This window comes from Protopterus annectens, chromosome 16.part0 (assembly GCF_019279795.1).
Source record: "Protopterus annectens isolate FY-2018-M chromosome 16.part0, PAN1.0, whole genome shotgun sequence".
Lineage (NCBI taxonomy): Eukaryota > Metazoa > Chordata > Ceratodontiformes > Protopteridae > Protopterus > Protopterus annectens.
This window is the reverse complement of record NC_056750.1, coordinates 345,576,625-345,596,381: the sequence shown is the minus strand read 5'-3', so window position 1 is coordinate 345,596,381 and position 19,757 is coordinate 345,576,625. Positions and strand designations below refer to the sequence as shown.

At 41.6% G+C, this 19,757-nt stretch overlaps 1 protein-coding gene across 1 annotated transcript in view; it reads right to left on the bottom strand.

The window, feature by feature from the left end:
* Positions 1-19,757, bottom strand: part of SPOUT1 (SPOUT domain containing methyltransferase 1) — a 742,081-nt gene that overhangs the window by 66,095 nt on the left and 656,229 nt on the right. The window contains exon 10 of the mRNA XM_044058122.1: positions 8,461-8,608. Within this exon, the coding sequence (XP_043914057.1) occupies positions 8,461-8,608 (148 nt within the window). The remainder of the gene's footprint in view (positions 1-8,460; positions 8,609-19,757) is intronic.

Genomic DNA, 19,757 nt, shown 5'->3' with positions numbered 1-19,757 from the left:
GCGACTGAATAGAGCTGGAGTTCTTTCAGTCGGGCAGCATAAGACATATTTTTGAGACCCTTTATCCTTTTGGTGAGGAACTTTTGGGGCCTTTCCAGCTGCTGCAGGTGTCGGGTCAGATACATTCCGAATGGGGCATTGTACTCAATTATTGGTCTGATGAGTGATGAGTACAGGGGGACAATGACCTCCCTTGATCTAGATGTGAATCCCTTCATGATCAGGTGGGCAATGTAGAAGGTCTTCCTAATTACTTTAGCAACGTGAGTGTCAAACGAAAGGTTACTGTCAACCTGGGTCCCCAGATCCCTGATAACCTCTTCTATGCTCAGTGGATTGTCACCTATATGGTAGCTAGGGGTAACCTTGTTTTTCCCGAAGGGTATGACTATGCATTTCTTGGCGTTTAACTTTAGGCCATGGCTCTGGCACCAGTTATCCGTTTCTGTGAGACCCTTCTGAAGGATATCTGTGTCAGATGTGTTCTTGACTATGGCGCCCAGTTTGCAGTCATGTGCAAACTTGGTCAGCCATAACCCTCCTGTGTTTGCTTGTACTTCTGAAAAGTAGATTCCGAACAAGAGTGGGCCCAGGACTGAGCCCTGTGGGACACCACTTGTGACAGGCTTTGAGTCTGACATGGCGCCAGCAACTCTGACCCTGTGGGTTCTGTCACTTAGCCAGTTTGCAACCCATCTTGTGATGTATGGGTTTACATTTAAGCTGATGAGTTTTTCAATGATACCTGAGTGGGGTATTGTGTCGAAAGCCTTTGCCAGGTCGAGGTAGGCTGTATGGACTGCCTTTCCCTCATCAATGGCCTTGGTGACTGTTTCGAAAAAGTCAACCAAGTTTAAAAGGCATGATCTGCCTTTGACAAAGCCAAACTGGGTTGGATCCAAAGTCTGCAAGTTCCCTATGTCTTTATTTAAGAGTTCCATTATGATCCTCTCCATAGCTTTGCCGATCAGGCTTGTCAAGCTGATGGGACGGTAATTTCCAGGGTCGGTGGAGGCACCGCCTTTGTGAAGTGGGACCACAGTTGCCGTGCGCCACTCCTTGGGTACGTATCCTGAGGTGAGGCTAAGATTAAACAGCTGTCCTAACTGCAGGTTTAATTCCTCATTGAGTTCGTGGAGCACACAGCCGGGGACACCATCCGGTCCCATGGATGCTGTGTTTTTCACCTTGGAGAGAGCAGTTCTCACCTGGGCATTAGAGATGTTTGGGGGGCTACAATCCTCTGGTATAGATATCTCTCCTTTTGGGGGGGAGAAGTTTGCACTGAACCTGTCAGCCAGTATGTTGGCAATGTCTGTAGGTTCAGTAATTTTCACATCATTTTGAGCTAATTCTGAGCATATCTGGGAGTTTCCTCCCAGGTTTCTAACATAGCTAAAGAAGGCCTTATGATTGTCTTTTGAGTCCTTAGCGATTTTTCTCTCAAAATTTGCCTTGGATGATTTTATGAGGGCTCTTAGTTTTTTTACTTATAATGATCAAAGATGTCTTATCTTTTAAGGATTTTGCTCTATCTTGTAGTAGCTTCCTCCTTTTGTTGTAGAGCTTGTTTATGGCTGGGGTCCACCAAGCTGGACGCTTGCCTTTGGTACAAAGAGTCTTTGTTTTGTTTGGGATTGCCTGATCCATGCAGTCCTGTAGGTGCTGATAGAAGGCATTTGTAAGTGATTCAGCGGCTTGAGTAATGTTTTCCGCCGGCTCGGGGGCCTTAAAGGAGACCACACTAGTCTTTAGAAATGTGAAGTCAGCTTTTGAGAAGTTCTTCACTGTGGTCTTTTTTATCTCAGGTGGGGGCAGGATGAGGACCTCCAGTGAGATTAGTTTATGATCTGATCTCACCAGTGAGGGGTATACTTCCGGTGTTGAACATTGTGATCCCATGTTCGTGATGATGAGATCAAGTATGTTTTCAACTCTTGTGGGGATGGTGACTAGTTGTTCCATGGCATTTGAGTTTATGAACTCCAGGAACCTTTGGGCTAGAGTGTTTGGGCTTGAGTAATGATCCCAGTCTATATTAGGGTAGCTGAAGTCACCTAGTATGATGGTGTTTGGAGATACATTTATCCCCTCCACTGTTTTCAGGAAAGCTATGTGAGGTTCCTGAGTTTGAGAGGGTGGCCTGTAACATGCTACAAATTGCAGAGCAGTCTTGCCTATGGTTAATTGCACCTGGATGGTCTCCGATGCATCGTGCGTTGCCACCAACCTTGAGGTGTGGGTGTCCTTGATGAATATGGACACCCCCCCTCCTTTCTTGGTGTTGTCCGGATTTTGGGGCCGGAACGCATGATATGAGGTAAAACCTGATAGTGCTGGGGTGCTCTCAAGAGCCTTGAACCAGGTTTCAGTCACAGCACAGACATCGATGTTCTCCATACTGAGAAGGGCCTCGAGTGAGTGCATCTTGAGGTTGAGACTTCTGGCATTGAGCAGCATTACCCTTAGTTTTTTTACTTTTTTGTGTTCTAGGGTGGTAGGTTTAGAATTTGAGCCTTGCCTAAAAAGGCACTATAGGGGTGGCAAGAGCCTTTGCCAATATCCGGAAGCCCAGGGTGACAGGTGCAAGCCGTCCCTTATGAAGCAGCGTGGCTTGTCCAGCATGTCATCCCAGGCAGACAGACATTGGATCCCCTTTGAATGACACCAGAGTTTAAGCCAATTATTAAAGCTGATCATCTTATCTCTGTATTGTGGCATCATTCTTGGTGAAGGTAGGATACTGCTCAAGGTCAGGGTCATACCTGCCTGGGCTACATAATCAGAGAGCTCCTCAATGTCTCTTTTCATGTAGTCCAAGGAGGTACGTCTCAGGTCGTTTACACCAGCGTGGACAATGACTGAGTCGTACTTGTACCTGCTGTTGAGAGACCTGAGTGCTTGCGTTATGTGGCGGATTCTAGCGCCCGACAGGCAGCTTACTGTGACCTTCTCCTTACTCAATCTGGTGAGCGGGACGTCAGTGTGTCTGACTATGGAGTCACCAATGACTAGTGTGTATGGTATTGTGTTTTGCCTTAAGGGCTGTGACTGTTTGGCACACTGACTGTGTGGTCTATGTGTTGCATGTATTGTGTCCTGAGGTGGTAGTTGTTTGGGTGTCTGCTTTGTTGGCCTCTGCTGTTTTGGTAGATTTTTGATCAGAGCCTCTGAGTATGTCTTTGTGTGTTTATGTGTATGATTTGAAGTTGTGATAGTACTATGTGAGACTGGGTATGTGGTGTGTATGGTTACCTTCTCCTCCTGTCTGGTCTTGCCAGTCCTATGTTGAGAGAGCTCAGCCTCCAGTTTGGTTGTATAGTTGCATCTCTCGCATGTATTTGTGTTTTGTGGGAGAAGGAGAGGGTTGTCTGTGTACATGAGGCAATTGTAACATTGCCTCAATATTCCCAGGTTCTGTCTGTTGTACCTGTTTTTTCCTTGTTTCTGACAAAAAAGAAAAAAAACAAAAAAAATATCTCTTGTTTTCCCGCCTTACTGAACTAGAGTAGTCCAGTTTCAGAATTTGCTGATCCCTGGGCTTTGTTTTAGTTCCTGTTACTGTTACACATCCTTATTTGGAAGGAAGGAAGTTTCTCTGCTTACCAGTGGGAGTGGGAAGCACTGAGCAGCCTATTTGACCAATTTGATGTGGTTTCAGCCAGAAATTAGTAGTCCATTGGCCATTTTGGGCCACTTCCTAGCTTTTTTCAGCCCCCCGCTATAAAACACGCTAAACGCGCGTTTTCAGCTTGTACCTACTCAGCACAGATCCTCGTGGTGGCCTGCAGAGTGATCCAAGCAGCAGAGAGCAAAAAGAGCGACTTTAACTGATATAAGTATTTTTTTGTGGCTTTCCCTCTGTTATAAACCTAGCGACTGCATTTCGCCTGTTTTGCTATTACATCTATAAGAGTTTTCTGCATTTTTACTGTTTGTTGCACTTGAAGCATCTAATTGTTGCAAATTGTATCAGTAGGCTACACACTAACGTGTGCTAGCCGATTTAGAGCATTTAAAGCATTTACTGTCTGTTGTACCTGTTTTTTCTTTGTTTCTGACAAAAAAGAAAAAAAAAAAACAAAAAAAAATATCTCTTGTTTTCCCGCCTTACTGAACTAGAGTAGTCCAGTTTCAGAATTTGCTGATCCCTGGGCTTTGTTTTAGTTCCTGTTACTGTTACACATCCTTATTTGGAAGGAAGGAAGTTTCTCTGCTTACCAGTGGGAGTGGGAATAACTGAGCAGCCTATTTGACCAATTTGGTGTGGTTTCAGCCAGAAACTAGTAGTCCATTGGCTGTTTTGGGCCAGTTCCTAGCTTTTTTCAGCCCCCTGCTATAAAACACGCTAAACGCACATTAGCGCGATTTAGCGCAGAGTTGCCACTGTAGCACACAAGAGCAGCAGCGGTTAATCAGGGTTAAACTATTCGGGCTACCTAAAGTCCACTCTTCAAATTTTCCCTTAAAACAGCCTTCCTTGAACTGTACTACTGATCTTACCAGCGTATCCTATAACTAAAAAGTTCATCTCTACTTGATTCCTAAGTAGACTATTCTCTATCTGTAAAACCTTGCACTTGCTCCTACAGTACTTTCTCACCTTGATATAGCACTTTTATTATAGATAGTACCCCACCAGCCTAAAACCCCCTTCTCGATCTCCCACATCCCCCAGAGTCTTTTTTTAAGTTTTTGTCTATTCCTTCTAGCATGTCGAGGGATCAGTTGCTAGTGTCCTCTCCTGCACAGCTGGTGAACCTGAGTATGTGTGTGTGTGTGTGTGTATATATATATATATATATATATATATATATATATATACACACGTGTATAAATATATATATATATATATATATATATATATATATATATATATATATATATATATATATAAAGTACACCAAACTCCCAGATGTAAATGTAGAAATGAAAAATGAAAATAAATCCCAAGGAGCCAGAAACCTTCGTAGCGTCTAAGCACAACTGCTACCACTTCAATATGTGAGTTACCAATGTGGATCCTTCACAAAGTTCCTATTGATGTTATTCCTCCAGGTACACAGCAAAGGCAAAGCAGAAACCAAAACAGGAACCAAGTACTCCAACAGTTCAATGCTTGGAACAAATGAGTAAACTGTAGTATCATAAAACTTGTTCATTTATTAGTTAAAAATCGTGAGCGCTTTCGCGGGACTTATCACCGCTTCTTCAGACAAAGACAGCCATACAATAATCCTGGTTTAAATAAACTAAGCATCCAATGACAACTTTCAAAATTCCCTCCAAAATCAACCCCACCTTAAAGGTAGGAGGGTAAAGTAGTAAAATTTTTTTTAGTACAATAAAATTATATGAGTATAGAATATAGAGTACATATGCAAATGTTTTATTAATTACTATTTTTAGCATGTTTTTAAGTATATGTACGAATTTTTATAGACTCATATAATGGTTTGTAATATATTTATTGACTCCATCATACATTAGTTTGCATAAGTATATTTCGTGATTGTTTATACATATATTTATACATTAGTTTTAGTATCTTCAAAGTCTGAATGATTAGTATCATGATGTGGTTTTATTAGCTTTGTTTTGCTTACACAGTTTTTAGCGAATATGCACTGATGATACTATTATAAGTACAATGTTTACTGTGGTAGTTATGTTTCCTCACTTCCTGTTGGCTTTTGAATAGAGGAAGTGAGAATGATACTAGCATGAATATAATGTTCATTGCAGTTATCATGATACATCACTTCCTGTTGGTCTTTGATACAGGAAGTGATGCTTATTTTGGAGGGAATTTTGAAAGTCAGTTTTCATGATACATCACTTCCTGTTGGTTTTTGATACAGGAAGTGATGTTGATTTTGGAGGGAATTTTGAAAGTTGTCATTGGATGCTTAGTTTATTTAAACCAGGATTATTGTATGGCTGTCTTTGTCTGAAGAAGTGCTGATAAGTCCCGTGAAAGCGCTCACGATTTTTAACTAATAAATGAACAAGTTTTATGATACTACAGTTTACTCATTTGTTCCAAGCATTGAACTGTTGGGAGTACTTGGTTCCTGTTTTGGTTTCTGCTTTGCCTTTGCTGTGTACCTGGAGGAATAACATCAATAGGAACTTTGTGAAGGATCCACATTGGTAACTCACATATTGAAGTGGTAGCAGTTTTGCTTAGACGCTACGAAGGTTTCTGGCTCCTTGGGATTTATTTTCATTTTTCATATATATATATATATATATATATATATATATGTATATATAATATATATATGGGAACACTACACAATCTTGAAAGTTTTAAATCTCGAATTTCAAACTATCGAGACCAGAGTGCCAAAACCCCACAATACTGAAAGATCAGAAGTGCGTATTTCAAAATTCCGATGATCGGAGATGTTGAAATTCGCGGTTCTGGTGTTGCGGTTTGTGAATGTGTAGGTGGAAGGTAGGGTAAATATTTCTGAGTGTGTTTTGGTTAGGGGTTGTAGTGTGTGTGTTGTGAATGTGATGTGTGTGTGTGTGTGTGTGTGTGTGTGTGTGTGTGTGTGTGTGTGTGTGTGCGAGGGGAATGGTGGTGTGTGGTGGTTTTTTCATGCATGTCTGTGAAGTGCGACCTTGGAGTTAGAATATTTAAGTAGGGGGCACAAAGGGGCTTTCCCCCCTGCTTGTCTGTAGTGTAGGTTTGTTTGTCTGTGTTCTGGGAAGGGTGGGTGAATGTTTATGTGTGTGCTGTATGTTTGGTATACTTTTCATGATTTTGAATTTTGCGGTTTTGGTTTTTCGGTGTTTTGAGTCTTTGGTCTCAGTATTTTGGGCGTCGGGAATGTGTGCATTCGGGATTTCATGGGGGATCCATATATATTGCAGCGGTAACATTGTTGCCTCTCAGCAAGAGGTTCTCCCGTTCGATTTTCAGCTGGAGTGCAGGGAGTGCTTTTTGTGTGGAGTCTGCAGGTCCTCCCCATGGTTGGGTGGACATTCGAAAGACATGTGTAAATGGGCATGCCTTCGTTGAAGGTTGGACGTTGAGCTGGCACCTCAGCGTTCGTGAAAATCTACTGCCAATCATTAGCGGATCGGATTTCCGCTGTGGCGACACCTAACCGGGAAAAGCCGAAAAACAACATTTATATGTACACACACACATATATATATCTATCTATCTATCTATATATATATATATATATATATATATCTCTATATATATCTATATATATATATATATATATATATATATATATATATATATATATATATATCTATATATATATATATCTATATATATATATATATATATATATATATACATAGATACATATATATACACACACACACACACACACACACACACACACACACACACACACACACACACACACACACACACACACACACACACACACACACACACACACACTCCTGTTTCTAGGATGCTGCATAGATAAATTAAAATAGAACTGCTGAGATGAAGCAATGGAAGAGCAAATCTCATTCAAAATATTGTTAGAGATCTGATGGTTTCTTTTAGAATAAATTAAACTTTCTTCAGACTATTTAATAATTGCAGGTGTGGTAAGAATGGCTTATAATAAAAAAAAAAAAATTCATAAAATTAATAGGCAACATAAGATACTTATAATCAACATGTAAAAAGCACTAGACCTATGATGGTTGATAACTAGGCTGCATAGTGCCCACTGTGTACTCCAGTATCCTCCATGGTTTCATCCCATCCTGGTCACCCCACAACACCCAGATTACATTTTTTTCCTTTCTTTCTCACACCGTGTCTTACACTTCAGCTTTTATTAACTTAGCCTAAATGTTCTTTATTTAGATTTCTACAATGAGAAACTGATATGGCCAAAACTGGTTTTGTGTGCATACTATATACATATTGTGTGTGTGTGTGTGTATTTCATCAAATATCGAACACTGATAAGAGTGAAGACAAAAAGAATAATCTGCAGTATGTACTTATAAATACCACTTTGGAACTCTCCTGAAATGAGACCACCAGCCTAGTGGGATTAAACAGACTGCAAAGAATGAATAAATATATTACCTGCAGAACTTGGGAAGACAAGACTGCACATCTTAATTTGCAGGATTAAATATGTATGTATTTTAAATAGACTGCAAAGAATGAATAAATATATTACATGCAGAACTTGGGAAGACAAGATTGCACATCGTAATTTGCAGGATTAAATACGTATGTTTGCATGCCAGTATGGAAGCATGCTACCAAAAGGATAAGCTCATAGCAAGATTTTACAAACACCTCTTTCAGTTACTTAATAAAGCATGCATAGCATGATTTTTTGACTCCTACAATAGACTTAAATTAAGATCCTGTTAAAAGATCTTGACAACACATATAAGAAGTAGAAGACATAAAAAGAGAAACTATCACCAAAGTCTGTGTATCTGCAAGTGAAGTACCTCTGTCCGGATAGTCCGACTACCCTGTGATGGACATGTGTTCAAATACAAATCAAACAGAATGCCGGGATTGGTGATATGTAGGTTTTGGTCACATTCCACGCTGGCTTCCAATCCATGAAGCCCTCCAAACACAATCAAAGCATGGCTGAAATGGAAAAAAGGATACATATAATCAGAAAACTGTCTTCAAATGTACGTGCCTGTCACTTTAGTGTAAAAGATAATAAAAAGCTCTGCAGAGACAACACTCAGTGTGGGCAGCTTTGGTTCAAGTGTACAGTTTTTAGAATAATGCTATAATGAACATAGGTGGTGAACACAAAGCAGTACATTCCCTTTTGTTGAAAATCCATAATGGCTCCATCCTCTGTAGATTTTAAAATCAAGTCCTGAATCTTGTCACTGTTTGGCCACAACACTACCATTTACTGAGGAGTTTGATGCCATTTAACTAGGGTATTAGTATGATGGTGTGGAACTGCATTCTACTCCAGTCAATGAAGTTTCAATAAAGCAAGATTCGTATAATAGTCACAAAATGACTAAAGCATTTAAAAGCTTAAAAACATAACATATTTTCTTAATTAACCTGCTAAAAGCTTTAGCTGTTATACTGATATAACATATTAAATATTATGCTTAACTAAAGCCCAACTGACCCAAACAGAATGTAGCTCTGATTGACTCTGCATGCAGGACTTGACCCTAATGGCTTCAAAGATTATCCTGGAAATCACCACATAGTTTTAACCTTGAGGAAATTCAACAGCATATCTGATGAGGTCAGTTATCACCACATGTGAATGGTAGCTGGTCTCGCATATAACTGGAAAACACCTTAAAGGAGTACAACAGGTTTCTCTAATGTATTCCTCAACTTCACGGCCCTTTTCCTCCCTATTTACATTGTCCTCTGTAAAGCAACAACAATAAAGCATTTACAATTTTTATATTTCCCCTTACTTCTGTAACAGAAGCCTACCTTCTCATACTGTGATGGTTTCACTTACAAAATGATTCTCTCACTTTTGAATAAAGCTTGCTGGAGTCGCCCAATTACTGACATCATCGAGGCCAGGCAGTGCAGGTACTTTTTTTAATCCATTCCCTCCCCCAAAGTGACATCACCACAGCTGTCATCTGATTCTAACTAAAATAATAAGACCCACCCATTCTGTGATGTCATGGCACCCTTGTCCTTCCCCCAGCCTGAGTGCTGTTCATTTTATTCAGTAGTAGTGTAGTAACACAGATGTTTGGAAACACAAATTTGGTATGCATACTTGTACATTCTGCACGGCAAATGATGCTTAGGTGGTGCATCGCTTGCATACTTCTCTGTTGTATTTGCACCACATACTGCTAGTGTGCAGTGCGGGAATAGAAAGATTAAAACATTAACCTTGTATCAGAGGTGGCAGTGCAACATATTCATAGTGGCTTAACGTGAGAGTAGCTCTAAGTAAGCACCATGTGAAACCTGAACAAGCGCCTAAAATTATTCAGTGCAGCTTCCACACCTTAAGTCTGAAAATGAATTCACATTACTCACATGAACAGGAGTAGCTGCATATTGATGGCTAAAGGTGTATGGGCATGTCAGGTGGTTACTACACTGCAAAACTGGTATGTAATGGTGGAGATATTTGGAAGGCATGAGCAAACACACCACTATATTAAAACCATAGCACCAATTGAACTGGAGGCTGGCAAATAGATTTAGTAAGGGATTTTGTCCATGCACAAATATTTCAACAGTGATTTTTTGCAGTAGCATCCATTATCTGATTCAAGGTAAGTTAACCTTGATGTACTTTATTTAAAAAAAATCAATAAAAAATTTACTTTGTTATAAGTGACTTCTGGACACAAGAAAAAGGAAGGGGAAAATATAGCAATGTGGTTTGTATGTACAAAGACAAATCCAGGGACACTGCAAAAGGTTTTTTTTTTTTTTGCAAACCAACCAGTGGAGCAAAAACATATGAAGGCAAACACTGCATACCAACACACTTTGCACATGTAAATCTCAATTTGTAACAAGGTGGAAGCATGAAGTGATTCCTTAACACTTAAATTAATAAAGTCTAAACTGGTTAATAGCATAAATGTTTTATTCTTTAGCTCCTTGGTGCAAGACCTTACTGGATGTGATTGCAGTAAAGTAAGGCCATGGCTGTAGTGCAGCAAAAAAATGTCCCCTCTAACAAAGGAAATGCTAGAGCAAAGATTAAATTACATGAGTCAAGTACCCTGCTGAGATCTGCCAAACAATGAAATTACCAGTTCAAATTACCCTCAGGATTTTGACAGCTAGGGAAGCTAAGTGTTATGGGGGAGGGGAGAAGTAAATGGACTGGAATTCATTGTCTCACAAATTAGTGCCATTTAAACTAAATTAGAAAAAAAGGCAGCAGTAAACAGCACTTTGAGTGTGCTCTGTGGCATTTGCACTGTTTCTGTTTTAAGTGGTCATCTAGCAGCAGGGAATGTTACTTACACTGTCCTATTTTACTCAGTACTTTGTACGCATGCAACATCTATGAAATGACAGGAACTTTAGGCAAACGGAGGTCTGCATGATGTAACATTTTTGAGCCAAACAATGATTTCTGGGATACTGGATGGCAACCTGATTTATCCAAACCATGTCAATATGCCAGCCTCCAGGTGGTCAGAGTCTGGAATTACATATAAAAATATTTAAAATACTGTAAATAATCCCAGAGTGCTGTTAAAGAGTAGGAAACGTCATGCCATGATGTTTTAAACATGTTTTTTGAGTCTGTGGGTGTGGTACTCCTATAATGATTACACGCAAAATGTTCTTCTCTATAAAACAAATATGTCACTACAAAACTGAAGTGGCCATAGACTACTAGATCCCATCTCCAAGATCTGCAGCACAAACCAATGGTAAGTAACAGGGTTACAGATTATACAGTCAGCAGCAGAATCAAGGAGAACCATGCAAATCTGTCTGAAGTATTCATGCTGGAATAAGAAGTTACGTACCTACCATAACGTTCCATGTTAGTTGTCTTCATCTCGCCTTCTTTCTTGCTGTTTGGGATCGGAGCCGATCCTCGGCTCCGACTCGGCCATCTTCAATAGCTCGAGAGCTGTTTACTGGCTCGAGGCTACTCCTTATCCCATGATGCCTAGCGATAACTACCCAGATCTCGTTTAAAATAGCTAATCCAGACATAATAAGAGAGAAACCAGTTATCAAAAAACTGGTTGTTCCATGCATTCTAATATCTAGAATAGGTTAGGAAGACCTAGCCAGAAGAATAACAATAAAAGAATACTCAGCCAGTGAAAAAAGGGACTCCTCTCGATCCTCCAGGACGGGGGACGGAGGGAGGGACGCAAGAAAGAAGGCCAGATGAAGACAACAATCATGGAACGTTATGGTAGGTACATAACTTCTTAATGTTAAGTTGTCCATCTCGCCTTCATTCTTGCTGTTTGGGACAGCGTCCCTAGCACCTAACACCCTGGGTGGCTCAGTGGAACAGACTCTTCAGAACAGTGGAACCAAAGTCAGCTCTGCTCCGGGAGACCATATCCACCTTGTAATGAGAAATAAAGGTATGAGGGTTTGCCCACATGGCAGCTGCACAGATGGAATCCATGGGCAACCTAGACTGAAAAGCTACGGAGGTGGCTAATGCCCTGGTAGAATGACCTTTCGGTTTAATTGGTAACTCTTTGTTCCTTAACTGGTAAATAAAAGTAATAGTGTGGGACAACCATCTGGATAAGGTCACCTTGGAAACTGGGAGACCTTGTTTGTTTAAGGCATAAGAAAGGAATAATTGGTCTGACTTTCTTATTTCTTTAGTTCTATGTAGGTAAAAACGCAATTGTCTATGAACGTCCAATTGATGAAGCTTGTACTCTGCCTTGTTGCTATGATTTGGGAAGAACACAGGGAGCTCTATAGATTGGTTTAAATTATTTTCTGAGCAGACTTTAGGAAGCAACGAAGGATTAGTCCTCAGAGCAACTCTGTCCTTGTGAAACACTAGGTAGGGAGGACGAACACATAGTGCTTGAAGTTCTGAGACACGCCTAGCTGAAGTGATAGCTACCAGAAAGAGTGTCTTCCAAGATAGAAACTTGAAGGCGCAGGATGCTGCTGGTTCAAAAGGAGGCAGAATTAAGGAAGTTAGGACTAAATTAAGGTCCCAAGGAGGATGGGGATCTCTCACTGGAGGTATAAGAAGAGATGTTCCTCTCAAAAAAGCTTTACAGAGCTTATGAGACATAATGTTAGAATATGACAAACCAATATGAAAATTTGAGATGGCCGCTAATTGTACCCTAATCGTAGCAGAAGCGGCCCCAGAGTGAAACAGTTGTGCTAGGAATTCCAGAATTTCGTGGACTGGGGCTGAGAAGGGATCCACATTCCTAGATTCTGCCCAACAAGCAAAACGTTTCTATTTGCTAGCATAAGTTTTTCTCGTTGTAGACTTATGAGAGGAGACAATAATCTCCCAGACTGCTGGGGAAATGCTGGGAAGCCTGGCTAAGGTTGGAAGTGGAGCAACCAAGCTGTGAGCTGGAGAGTTTGGAGGGATTGATGCAACCCGCCTGATTGATGAATCAGGAGCTCTCTGGAATTGGGTCCAGAGTCCAGGGCTGATCAAGAAGGTAAGGGTGCAGGAACGGGAACCATATCTGTCAAGGCCAGTAGGGGGTAATGAGGATCATTTTGCAACCCAATGATTTTGCTTTCTGTATGAGTTTCGGTATCAGGGGAAAAGGATGAAAAACACAAAGAAGTCCCTGAGGCCAATCGTGGACTACAACGTCTCTGGGTATGTGACCTGGAAGCAGGAGGAGGAAGAATTAATTGCTGCATTTGCTGTTGAAGGGGGTGGCAAAAAGATCGCAGCAAGGCTGTCCCCATTTGCAGAAAACAAGATCTGCAACTTCCTGATTCAAAGATCACTCGTGAGGCATGAGGATAGCTCTGCTGAGCCTGTCCGCTATGACGTTGGATCTCCCAGGGATGTGCGTCGCAATCAAAAAATGTTGGGAGGAAATCGCCCACTGCCAAAGTCTGAGTGCTTCTCGTCACAGGGTGTAGGATCTGGTTCCACCCTGCTTGTTGATGTACCACACCACTGACATGTTGTCTGTTTGAACTGCAATGGTCCCGGAAGGAAGAGAGTCTTAAAGAGCTTGCAACGCTAGGAGCAGGGCTCTCATTTCTAGGACATTTATGTGCAGATGGTACTTGTGAGGTTGCCAAGTGCCTTGGACTGCCCTGACCAGATAATGCCCCCCCACCCTATCAGGGAGGCGTCTGTCGTCACTGTGGCTCCCAGAGGGGGTTGTATGAAAGGTCTGCCCTGAGTAACTATTGGGGAGTCACTGTAGCTCCCAGAGGGGGGTTGTATGAAAGGTCTGCCCTGAGTAACTATTGGGGAGACCATCCACCAAGAAAGGTGTCTTTTGCATTCCTCCATGATTAGGATCATGTGAGACATGGGTAACTCTTGGAAAGAACACTGCATGAAAAGAAGCCACTGAAGAATTCTCATGTGGAAGCACGCTAGTGGGAGTAGAAGAATGGCAGCTGCCATGGAGCCCAGAGTTTGAAGGACATACCTGACTTAGATCCTTTTACTCTGCATTAGGATTTGCACTTGTTGACGAATTGTGGACACTCTTTCTAGTGGCAACCTTGCGAACATATCCCTTGTGTTTAAGTCTGCTCCTATGTAAGTGATAGATTGACAGAGCAACAAGGCAGATTTTTTCGAAATTTATTGTAATACCTAGCTGGGTGCAAGATGTGATTGTATAATCCTGCGCTTGTAGGGGTTGATGCCTGGTGGTAGAAGTGAGGAGCCAGTCGTCTAGATATGGAAACACCTGGAATCCTTGATGTCTCAGGTGAGCCGTGACCACTGCCATACATTTGGTGAACACCCTGGGGGCTGTGGTGAGACCAAAGGGCAGAGCTCTGAACTGGTAATGACTGGCCCCAACCCGAAAGCGAAGAAATCTCCTGGAGCGTCTGTCCATCTTGATATGGTAGTACGCGCCCTGAAGATCTATGGAGCACATCCAATTGTCCTGACCCAGGAAGGGTAGAATGGACTGTAGCGTGACCATCCAAAACTTTGTTCTTCGTACAAATTTGTTTAGTCTGCTGAGATCCAGAATCGGTCTCCCGTCCCCTGTCTTTTTTGGTACCAAAAAGAACCTTGAGTAAGTTCGGATCCGTGCTGGTCTGCGGAGACTTCCTGAATGGCTCTTTTTTTCTAGCAGTTTTGAAACTTCTATTACTGCTTACTCCTTCAGATTGGGTGGAACATCTGGAAGGGTCTTCTTTGACTGCAAGGGGGATTCATGGAAGGGAATTTTGTAACCTCCGGATAGAATAGACCGTACCCATCTGTCTCTTGTTAAATTTTGCTAGGCTTTTGGGTACAGAGAAAGTCTTCTCCTGACTGCCTCCAGAGGTGAGCAGCCGGGCAACCCTTCAGGGATGCTGCAAGGGCTTATCAGAGAAAGATTCTCTGTTGCCCTGGTTCTGCGGACCCCCTCTGCCACGAGGGTGGAGTCTATTATTACTGTTTCCCCCTCTGCCTCTGGAGGAAAAATCACTACGTGTGTCAGGTAAGGCTCCCTGAGATTTACGGAACCACATCTTCCCACTCTTCTGACCCTTGGGGTAAAGTCTAGAGGGAGTGGAAAAACGGACTCCCACAGCAGAGAGAGTCTTGCCTTCTTGCTCACACCTAGTCAACGTGTCTTTCACCTGTGGCCCAAACAGAAAGGAGCCATCAAAGGGGGTATTGGTGAAGGACGCTCGAAAAGATTCCGCAAAGTGACACAGCCGCATCCATGCACGCCTCCTAAGGGCCACACCCATGCCCGCGGCTCTACTCGCTCCATCGGCTGCATAGGAAATGAGCTTCATGGAGGAGTTAACTACAGAATTAAGCGTCACTAGCTGGGAAGCTACTTTGGCTTGTACTCCCTCAGCTGTAGGATCTTGAAGGGTATCTCCAAGCTCTTTAAGGAGATCCCTTTGAAGTAGAGTAAAATTACATAGATAGTTCAGGGACCTCATGGAGAAGGTCACTGAAGCAAACATTCGCTTTCCGTACCTGTCCATCATCCTAGACTCCTTGTTAGGGGGATGAACAGATGAAAAGGTCTCTGCTAACTCTTTTTGGTGGCTGCTGCTACCACCATAGCATCAACGGGCACACCTTTAGAAAGGAACTGCTTGTCCTGGGGAGCTGTAATAAATTTACCAGGTCTCCTCGGAGTTGGTTCCACTGTGTCTGGAGCTGACCAAGCCTTTCAAGCTACTACAGACATAAGTGGGTCGAAAGGCGGAGAAACCCAGGAGGTGGAAGGTCGGGAACCAAAAGCATCCAGGAATACAGACTCATCCTCGGTAGGGGCTAGAGGATTCCAGTTCCCCCTCTGCCTAAGCATTTCCAGGATATCCGAGAAGGAAACATCTTCAAAGGGGGATCTCGAGAACCCTTCCAATTCATCTAAGTCTGTATCAAAAGTGACAGACTCAGGGGAGTCAATGTGTTTCCTCTTGCACTTCTTCTTCTGAGGGGGCTCCTCTGAGTGATCAGGGGAGGTCTCGGAAGAAAAGGAAACACCCAATGGGGTGTTCTGGAGCATTGGTTCCCTATACTTGGGGTCTGGAGGAGGGGCAGAGGTTGGCACAGACACTATGGGGGACAGATCCGGTGGGGCAGGTAGTGGAGCTGACTCGGGGGACAGCACACTCTGCATGACCTCAAAGGCGCCCCTGCCTCGAGGCAGAGAAAGCTCCGGTTCCGAAGAAATAGGAATCTTTCTCTGCGCCGAGGGGGACGGCTCCGAGGCCGATGTTGGAGCCGAGCTCACCTGCGCCGATGCTCCGAGAGGGAGAACAGGGTCGGACAAGGGTCTGATGCCACTTGCCCCTCGGAGCCGTCAAGGGAGCCCCGGTGTCCAGATTCCTTGATCGAAGGTACTATCAAGGGAATCAAAGCCGACGACGGAACCGAAGGAGATATGGTTATCGGAGCCAACGGTTCCACCACTCAAACCCCAACGAACTCCAGCACCGAGCTCAATGGAGTCGGAGGAGGAACAGAAAGGGAAGTGGATGGAGCAGATACCTGTTGAGGAGGGCTAGACAACATTTTAGCTAATGCCTGTGATTTTAGCAACCTACTTACTACTCTCTCCACATTGTGATCCGACAGCCTAGAGGATCGAGAGGAGTGTGAAGAACGGTGGCTACGTTCACTTTGCAATAATGGAGAGCCAGGAGCCGAATGAACTGACTAACGAAGGGGACCTCAGCCTTTTATGGCTCCGAGATGGCTCTGAAACATCCGATGGAGCCGACGGAGGTTTTGTCTTGTCGGTGCCAGCCAGAACCGACATACTCTGTAAATCCTGTACTGGGTTCGGCTCCGAAGGTGGAGCCAACGGTTTAGAGGATTTTGGGGATTTCATTGGCTGAGAGCTCCCTGCCGGTGAATCCTGAGGTTTTAACAGACCCCTCAGGATCAATTTGTTCTTATGTTCCTGCAGGACTCTTGGACTAAAGGAATAGCAGATAGAATAAGAGTCCTGCAGGTGAACAGCACCCAAACAATAAACGCAACTAGTGTGCCCGTCTGTCAGAGACATTTTCTGACAGCACAAGTCACACTTTTTAAATCCAGAAACTTTAGCTTCTTTAGACAACTAAACCACAAAAAATCAAACACCAGAAGAGAAAAACAGATAGAAAAAACTTCTACTCTATTCAAAGTACAACAGACTATGTATATACAACAGACTATATATATATAATATATATATATATATATATATATATATATATATAAAATAATCTCCCTTTATGTGTATATATATATATATATATATATATATATATATATATATATATGTATATATATATATATATATATATATATATATATATATATATATATATATATATATATATATAAATGATAGCAAAAACAGAAGGAAAGGAGAGCCTCTAAGTTAAACGGCTGTCCTTGGGAAGGGAGTGGGGGAGGGGAGAACTCTCTAACTTAAACGAGTTCTACTAAAAAGGGACTATAAAAGAACAAGGTACTCAACAACACACACTAGTGAATAAAACTAAGAAAGGTAATTTATCTAATAGTTTTATGGAGTATAAGAATATATTTCTACACAAAAAATTTGAAAATACAACCCTGAGCCAGAAAATGACGCACCTTGCAGCTGAAGTGGCAAACGAGATCTGGGTAACTCTCGCTAGGCATCATTGGATAAGGGGTAGCCTCGAGCCAGTAAACAGCTCTCGAGCTATTGAAGATGGCCAAGTCGGAGCCGAGGATTGGCTCCGATCCCAAACAGCAAGAATGAAGGCGAGAGAGACAACTTAACATGTAATATTATTCTACTGTGTCAAGCAAAGGCAGTCTCACTATACTGTATCTGAAAAGTGAAATCCTACTTGATGTCAGAAACATACAATTTTCACTTGGGTGAAACAGCTTTCATTAAACTTTCTACCTGTACAAGAGAAACAGCAGCATGACTCTATTTTCCAAGCAGTGCTGTGTTACAAGGGAAGGACTTGTACATGACTTTCTGCACTTATTAACCAGCATGAAGAAACAATGCTTTTTTGTAGAAAATTAAATGCACAAGTCTGGATAACTAAATGCCAGCTACCATTTCTGTTCTAATTCTCTGAATGTATCAGGTCAGGCTTAAGAGGGTGACAAATGCTCTGGGCCCATACAATACAGGACATATATTGTGATGTTTCACAATATACTGTTTGCCAGCAGTTTATTAAAAGACAGCACAACATACAAATTGTAATTAAAATCAATATGCTTTCCTTGTTTGGAAAGGAAATTGCTGTTGTAACATGGGACTTGAATGTGAATGTTCCAGGCTCTCAAAATAGATTAACTCCCCACTTTGATTTTTTGCAACTTTTTTTTTTAAACAGCACACTTCACAAATGATAAAACATTTTATCAACTCTAAACTCTGACTTGCCTGTTATGTGCTATATGAAAGAACTGTATCTGTAAACTATGTTATCTGAGGACTGCTGCAAGATTAGTATTTGGGCTTTAGAGTTACCATTAGAGTTAAAGTTTTAGGGTTTTTTTCCTTAAAAACACCTTCATTGCATTATCACTCGTAATATACACAAACTTACATGTATAAAAAAAGTAATCAAACCATATTAACAAGTTTGCATTTACATGTTTTAGGGTTTTATGGGTAGAGTTTTAAGATTAGTGTTAAGGTTTGGTTTTACTTTTAAGGTTAGGATTAGAGTTTTAGTCTTAGAGTTAGGGGCAGAGTTATAGTTTTAAGGTTATGTTTAGGGTTTAGGGTTATACTGACTGATGAGTAGTTTCACTAAAAAGTTTCACCAGGAAGGAGTACATTCTCACATTCTGAAAAGTTACACAAACATGTTCTATTTCTATAATAACTACTGAATGCCTTGGTAGTGATTTATAGCACTAAATATTTAAGAAATGGAGTCAATAAAACGAGTGTGAGCCAGTGAAAAAGCACAAATGAAAACATTTAATCTTCAACTGCAATCCGTTTGTTGTATGTGTGTGTAACTGCATGTCTTTACATATGGTATAACTTGCTGCAGCAGTTGACAGGACATATGAAAAACAGAATAACTTGCAATGCAGACATTACGTGCTGAGGTGCTGTGAAGAACAGCAAGGTTTTACCTGGCGAGCTGGTGCCTGTACTGCATTATGTAAAAAAGGTTCAGAACCAGACAAGACATTGCAGTGAAGATTTTGTATACTGCCATACAGTTGGTGCTGCCTACTGCTTTCAATACACTTTACAAATGGGAAATGTAACCAGTATACAATAGATGTTCTGTGAAACTACTATCACACAAATCTGAGCAATACAAATACAGAGTAAACTATGTCCTGCTAAAAGGAAAGACAAATGCTGCAGGCATGCATCATGGATAACTGGAAAGCACAACAGATTCTGCTCAGTATGCTGCCAATAGATTTTGGAATGAATAAAATGAGTAATATTACTGAAAGTCACACTTGGAGATACTCTCTTGCTAGCAAGCAACAAAAGGCTAATAGTTGTACACAGAATTCTCTATAGCTTGAACAGACACAGAATTCAGACTGATACTGGTAGTGCATGCACATGTACTCATACACACAAACGCACAAGAACACACACACACACACACACACACACACACACACATATATATATATATA